The sequence below is a fragment of the Chrysochloris asiatica genome, unplaced genomic scaffold, assembly GCF_000296735.1.
Source record: "Chrysochloris asiatica unplaced genomic scaffold, ChrAsi1.0 scaffold00037, whole genome shotgun sequence".
Lineage (NCBI taxonomy): Eukaryota > Metazoa > Chordata > Mammalia > Afrosoricida > Chrysochloridae > Chrysochloris > Chrysochloris asiatica.
Genome location: NW_006408555.1, coordinates 22,603,750 through 22,611,079, shown reverse-complemented (window position 1 = coordinate 22,611,079; position 7,330 = coordinate 22,603,750). Strand labels below are relative to the sequence as shown.

Genomic DNA, 7,330 nt, shown 5'->3' with positions numbered 1-7,330 from the left:
GAAACCCGGTTCTCATACGAACCCACGGGTTACAAACTAGGTTGTGCTGTAGATTCATAAGACAATCCCATTGGAAAGAATGGCACTGGTTACACAGCTGTGTCCTGGCCCGCAGGGCAGGTGGGACTGCTCCCCTCACTGGGGACCAGCTTGAGGGGCTGAGGCCCAGGGACAGAGGGCTGCGGTTCACAGGGCTGGTATGGGCCCCACGGCTGTGGACTGCTGGCCGAGTAGTGTTGTGGCTGGTCTATACCGCCTCCTCCTCGCTGGCGGACACCATCAGCCGTATGGCTACTGGGAGGTGGTCAGTCAGGCCCGACAGCTGGGTGATAAAACTGAATTCTTCCACTTCCTGGGGGCAGGGGGTTGAGGGAGCAGAAGCATCCCAGTCAGACCCAGAGGGTCCCCTGTACAGGGGGGAGCAGCCTGGGTACTCCAGACACGGGGCCTCAGGCTGGGGTGGGTGGGCAATGTCAGGGTGCTAAGGAGTGCAGGGTGGTGGGCAGGCCCGCTCCCCACCCTTACCCCCACTGGACTCACGGCCTTCCAGTCGGGGCCCAGGCCCTCCTCCCCGAGCAGGATGTAGTCGATGCGGCGGCCATTCCCCTTCAGCAGGTCCTTGCGCCCCTTGGTGCCCACTCCAGCGCACTTGCTTGGTGGGAATGCCAAGTACTCGCGGCGGCCTTCCTCGCTTTCCAAGACCCTGGTCCCACAGGTGAGCCAGGTGAACAGAGCACCCAAGTAGGAGAGAAGCCAGCCCGACCAAACCACTGGGTTTAATTGAGGGAAACTGACTCAGAGCCTGCGAGTTCCTGGGCCCCTCACAGATATGTCTTGTTTCCTTCCCTTGGGCCTTGTGACCTGGGGTGCCCACAACCATGCTTCTGGCTGCAGCTTAGAATCTGTGGCCGAGCTGGAGCCAGCTACAGGCTCTGCTCTGTACCCACAGGACTTGTTCTCTGCAGTGCACCTCAGGCCCCAATAACTTTTTCCAGGTTGGCAGAAAGCAGGGGATTCAGGACTCAACTCTGCCGGTCTGTCAATGAGTAGCTGTGAGACCTAGCTTATGCACCAGCTCAGCTCAACTCCATGGAGCAGAGCTGGGAAATTTGCTCACTATTACCCAGGGAGACCTAGAGCTTGAAAGCACGTTACTCAGGCCTGGAGCTTGGGACAGTGTTGCACCTTGAATCTGGGCCTGCTGACTCGCTGGCTGGGTCCTGGCAGCATTTCCTTGAGTACCAACGCAGGGGTGGTGGACCTGCCTGAAGGGGGCTTGCTGTAAGGAGGACCTTCACTGAGCTGGCCCAGGCCTGTGTCTGGGGTGGAGGGAAGAGGGGCCGCCTGAAGAGGCCCTGTCAGCAAACACAGGCTTCTGCAAGAAGCTCTCTGTCACTTTGAGATCAATTCACTAATGACAAAATACATATACTAGTGTAACTCAGAACACATCGTTGCAGCTCTGAAATATATAATTCATTACTGTCCTTTGCTTTTGATAATTAATTCCAGCGTCAATGATCCGAGAGTTACTGAGAGTCATTTTTTAATCATCTCATAAAAAGATCATTTTCTCGGCATAGGATGATGTTTCAAATTTAGCCTATAATCTAATTAATTGGCTCAAATTTGCTGCGAGGAGCCAGCTTAGGCTTGAGTATTATAAATTGGTTCTGCTATTGGCTTTTCAGCCATGTGTCTCTCATCTAAGTCTCACCAAGATTCCAGAAGGAAGCTGTGTTGGGAGAGAATTGTTTCTACCCTTGTGTTTTCTCTGCTCATATTTTGTCTAATTGGTGAGCACGGCCTTGGGTTCCCTTCAGCTGAGGCCTGGGAAGGACAAGCTGGCACAATGCACCCGGAAACCTGCCTCCAGAGTCCCTGGGGCCTGCTCTGAGCAAGGCCAGCCCCTGAGGCATGGCGGTGCCACTCCTACCTGAGGGTCTCCAAGTCCAACTTCCCACTTCTCCAGGTATGGGCTGAGGGACGTATTCCGGCCTGTGCTGGGCCCCTCTACTTCAGCCCTGTCCATCACTTGACTGGGGACTTCGTGACTCATCCCAGACCAGGGAGGGGTCTTGAAGGGGCAGGGTGCAGCTGTGGGGTACTTACTTCTGCAGATTGTCTGGGGTGCACACATCCTCATCATGGAGATTATTGGTATCCAGCAAGGTGCCTGGGAGCAAGGTGGAAAGTGTCCCTCGAGGCAGGGCCCAGCCTCTGTGTTCTCTCCAGCCCAGCCCCTGCACCCACACGCCCCACCATGTCAGCGGAAGTCTCACCGATGGCCCATGACTTCTCCTCCCCGGGGCCCAGGCGGCAGGGATCCTTGTAGCGCGCAAACAGGGAGTGCTGCTGCTCCAGCTTGTCGTCTGCAGAAGGGGACAATCACTACTGCTGCTGGGAGTGACCAGTCAGGAGCAGTGAGACCCCTGCAAAGAACGTGCATTTCCATCCAAGGATACTGAAGCTGAATAGGTACATTTAACAAGATCCAGTGTAAATTCAGGTTTGGGGTATCTGGGTGGAAAGGTAACTCTCAGAAGGGGGTCAAACGGGCCTGAACTGGTTCCATGCACTGGACAGAGGAGCCTGTAGTTCATCTGCCACTGGTTCTGGTTTTGGTTCTGTGTCACCTGAGAAGCACATGGCCTGGATAGCTCCAGGGAACAGTGATCTTCACCGTCTTCCCAGACCCTGTGGCTGAGAGGCTGGTTGATGCTGCCCAGACCTGAGTGAGGAATGGACCTCACAGACTGAGAGCTGGAAGGGACTTGGCCTGCCTCCTCCCAGGAAGGGAGGAGAGGTTATTGATGGGACTAGGGATGCCTGCCCTGGGCTCCAGTAAAGCCTAGAGTTCTGCCTTCCTGAGCTCACACCTCCATCCTCACTGCCCAGGAGTCCGGGGCTGAGGGTGTTCCTAGCAGCTGGCTCCTCAAGGGGCAAGGGGGACTCAGGACTACCCAGCCCTCGGGGGGGAAATCCTTAACAGCAACAAGACCACAGTGTGAAACAAAATGTAACTGATGCAGAATGTCTAGACTATCGTGGTGGTTTAAAGCATGATTCCCAGGGTTCATGTCCCAGTTAAACAACACTGGCTGTGTGGCCTTGGGCTAGTTGGTCCTCAAATCCCTCTAGTTATATGCATGTGGATATAACGGGTCTGTTTCTTAAGGTTATGACACTTACATGAAAGCTGTTAGCACCGTGCTTGCCCAGAGTAAGAGCTGAATGTTAAGTGCCATCGAGTTGGTTCCGACCCATAGTGACCCTGAACAGGGTTTCCAAGGCTGTAAATCTTTACAGGAGCAGAAAGCCACATCTTTTTCCCCACAGAGCAGCTGGTAGTTTCGAACTGCTGACCTTGCGGTTCGCAGCCCGATTCATAACCACTACGCTACCAGAGCTCCTTAAGAGCTGAATAAAGCAGTGCTTATTAGTTGCTAGCTCTCTGTCACTCTTGAGTTTCGGCTCCGAGCCTTCCTGGTCAGAGAAGTTCATTTCTACAGCAGCCTTTGCTTAGGAAGGAGGTCTCAGCTTTCCAGCTAGAGTGTGGGTTCTTGTGTGCTAGGTCCTGTAGGGGCAGAGAAATTCTAGTGCATGCTAAGTATCTCCGCCCCACACTCAAGAGGAGCACACAGCTCTTTTCAAGCTACCTAGCCCAAATCTTTCCAGCTGTGAGTGGGAAGGGTGTTGCCTCACCAGAGGAGCAGTTATCAAAGTTAAAATCTCCGCAGATGATGTCAAATGCCACCAGCTCCTCGGGGTTGGCTGTGCTGGACGAGGAGGTAGATTTTCGGAAATCAGCCAGCCAGTCCTGAAGCAGGTCCAGCTGCTCGCAGCGGATGGTGCTATCTTCTGCAGGACAGAGCCAGAGACATGATGAGGTGTGCCCCAGGTGCCTGTCCCAACCTGGGATAGGGGCTGGTGGTGAGCCACAGCCCTGAGAACCTTAGGCTACCAGCCTACCTGGTGGGGCTTGCAGGTGTGTGCAGGAGATGTACCCGACGATTCTTTGGTCCTGAGGTGTGCTTCCCACCTGCACCTGTGCAGGAGGGGGGCCCAGTGTCAACCACAACATCTGCGGGGGTTAGCGTTCCTCTGAACAAAGGGACACTGGGTCACCCTCACAAACCTGTGCCAGCTCCTGGCTAGACTCAGGCTCAGGAGATGGTGCAGCGAATGCCAGGAGCAATGTGCATAGCAGTCACCCCATATCTGGGGACTCTGCTCCCTCTCACCCTTGAGATCTGATCATGCTCTAGAGTGCCTGCCCTTCAAAACTGAATCTGACCCCTATGACTTGTCCCAGCCTCTCAGCACCCACCTCTTTCCACCTGAGCTGCCCGTCCTCTCTCGGTTTGCTCTGGGCACATGTGTGTTAGGGCCCGGCTTCATACTCAGCCATCCTGTGCCTCACTTGCCCCAGACTCTTGTCTTCGCCTCCTTTCAGCTTTGGAGATGGCCATTCCCTGGCTGCTTCTCCATCCAGGCCACAGAAGACCCTGGCTAGTTGTCTCCAAACATTAGCTTAAACATGAGCATCTCGGAGGACATTTGTTAAGTGCTGCCCAGTCGAGTCCGACTCAGTGACCCTTTTATAGGGCTTCCCAGGAATGGCTGGTGAGTTTGACCCACTGACCTTGCAGTTCAAATGATCTTAGAATCCAGTGCTTATCCTACACCAGGACTCCTGAATAAGATTGGTCACAAAAGAACAAGTGTTGTATGAGACCATTGCTACAAAAGCTTAAGGAAAGGTTTGCATTCTTTAATGGTTATGGGGGGGGGTAGAGGAGAGGAGAATAATTCAACTGGCTAGAGGATAGACACAGTAGCTAGAATGATAGGGAAGAGGGGCAATAAACAAGAAGAGGGAGGGTGGCAGAAGAATAGTGAACACATAGTGCTGCTAAGGGGGCAGAGGTAAATAGTGATGTAAGCATACGACCTTGGAATAACATTGTTCTCTACAAAGATAACATGGACTGAGACACAGACTAAATGGGTAAGGGAAGAAGAGTGGGATATATATGCACATTAAGTGCTGTTGGAGACAGTTCCTGCTCATAGCAACACTGTAGGGTTTTCCGAGGAGCAGCTGGGAGTTTGAACCTCGAACCTTGTGGTTGAGTGCTTATCCTACATCGCTGCACCCACAAATAAATGCGTTTGAAAGGACATTGGTACATGAATACTTACCTTTGTTGCAAACAAATATTAATGTGGTGGAGCATATAGTAGGCAAGATGATGCAAACTACATGAATATCCAACATCCTAAGGCAATGAGTTTATGGGCCTAGGGGCTCAAGACCATAGTCTGAGGGGACACCATGGTTAAGTGGCATAACAGTCCACTAACAATGTTTTAAGTCCTGCTTGGGTGAGTAGCATTGGGGATCTTGAAAGCCCACAATTAGCCATCTTGAGGTGCAACTATTGGACTTTACATGTATCAAAAAAAAAATTATAAGAATTGAAGAGCCTTGGAATCAGTCCAGTAGACGAGTGGAAACTGAATACCAACCAGTCTCTCTGATTCTGAATCTAGAACTAGATGGTGCCAGGCAATGACTACCAACTACCTTGATGGGGAGCACATTGGAGGGTCCCAGACACAATAGAAGAAAATGGTGGAACAAAACAACTTCAGTTAATGAAAAAAGACCAGGTTTACTGGTCAGAAAGAGGCTGGAGGAACCTGAGACTGACCCTTGACCACACTTCAGGTCTGGAATGGAACTCACCCTCAAGGCTCTGATATCACTCAGTGAATAGGTTTATGGGTGGGGGACAACACTAGTACGGTATGTTCCCCATGGGATGGTCAATCATTCAAAATCAAAAGGGCAACATTTTCCTAAGGACAAAGTTGAGAAGTTACAGCAAGGGGGTTGGGATGCAAAGAGGAATCACAGGGAAGAAGCAGGCTAACTTGTTGCATGGAGGTGAATTTAAATGAAAGTTATGATTTGTTAAATGTAAAGTTGATCTGCTCTGTAAACCTTCACTCAATTCACAATAAAAAGTTTAAATTGTAAAAAAGGCGTCTCAGTTGTATATCACAAAGACAGCTCCAAACTGCTCCACTCCCAGGGGATATACCCTGTGCAAAGTCTGACCAGCATGTGCTGTGGTTGGATGTAAAGGACCACAAAACAAACTATTGCTGCGGGAAGAGTCCTTTGCTAGAATGTTCCCAAGCCCATACCTCTTAGAGGCCTCTAGTTGCTGGTTGCTTCCTCTCCTTTCTGGAATCCCTGCTTCCTAAACCTCAACTACCTTCTCTAAATGTTGCCAGTTCATTCCAGACTGGATTTCCTATGAAATGATGAGACTTGGGCCCCAAGGAACACCCTCCATGAAGGGCTGGCAGGCTGTCCCTAGCCCTGGTTCAGGGCCCTACCTAGCCTGGCATGAGCAGTCCCAGTCTGGGCTGCAGTTGCTGCAGAAAGCCTCAGTGAACTTGTTGAGTGCCGTCGAGTCGATTCCGACCCATAGGGACCCTGTATAGGGTTTCCAAGGAGCAGCTGGTAAGCTTAAACTGCCAACCTTGCAGTTCAAATGGCTTTGCAGTCTGGTGCATTAACCCACAGAGCCACACCAGGACTCCCGGGTTCTTTTTGCTTCCAAAGTTGGTTTAGTACTGTTCTTCATATGATGGTCTCATATGGAGATCTCCTGCTTTCTACAACCCTTGACCCCCTTTCCCAGCCCTGATTGGGAAAGTACATGGTTCCTTTCCCAGTGCCTGGGTGACTATTTCACCATCGGTTATAAGGACTTGGATTGGGGGCTAGTTCTATTCCTGTGCCCACCATTCCCATCTTGCCCACACACCAAACTGAATTCTAAGCCTAATGGTACTTCACATCCCTGGAATGACTTGGAAACCACATTCCATACATTCATCCTGTGGCAAAAACACATTAAAAAACCTGTAATACCCACAAAGAGCCACAAGATGGTACTATCGATCAGGCAACATTGGTTCCTTAATACTCTACGGTGAGGAGTCCAGGTGTAGTACTGTGGGTTAATGTGCTGGACTGCAAAGTTGGTTTGGGGGGAACTTCCAGTGCTTCCCTGACCGGGCAGCACAGAGTAAACACTGGAGAGGGAGAGAAAGGAATAGAAACACCACACTAGAAGGCTTGTAAGTCCGTCTTCTGCCTATGACTGATTGGAATACTTAAAATGGGGCTACAGTGAACGAGGCTTCCTGCAGAGCCTCTGCAATACATAAAACTATAGGTAGAAACTGGAACCACATCCAGATCTCCAGAGATGAGAAATCTCCACTTGAAAGGATGAGCAGACCAGCC

The 7,330-nt window shown here is 51.3% G+C and overlaps 1 protein-coding gene across 1 annotated transcript in view; it reads right to left on the bottom strand.

The window, feature by feature from the left end:
* Positions 1-247: 247 nt before the first annotated feature.
* Positions 248-7,330, bottom strand: part of SMPD3 (sphingomyelin phosphodiesterase 3, neutral membrane (neutral sphingomyelinase II)) — a 13,330-nt gene continuing 6,247 nt past the window's right edge. Inside the window, exons 2-7 of the mRNA XM_006860327.1 lie at positions 3,973-4,048; positions 3,706-3,861; positions 2,283-2,372; positions 2,113-2,176; positions 541-703; positions 248-352 (exon numbers count right to left, since the gene is read on the bottom strand). Of these exons, the coding sequence (XP_006860389.1) occupies positions 248-352; positions 541-703; positions 2,113-2,176; positions 2,283-2,372; positions 3,706-3,861; positions 3,973-4,048 (654 nt within the window). The remainder of the gene's footprint in view (positions 353-540; positions 704-2,112; positions 2,177-2,282; positions 2,373-3,705; positions 3,862-3,972; positions 4,049-7,330) is intronic.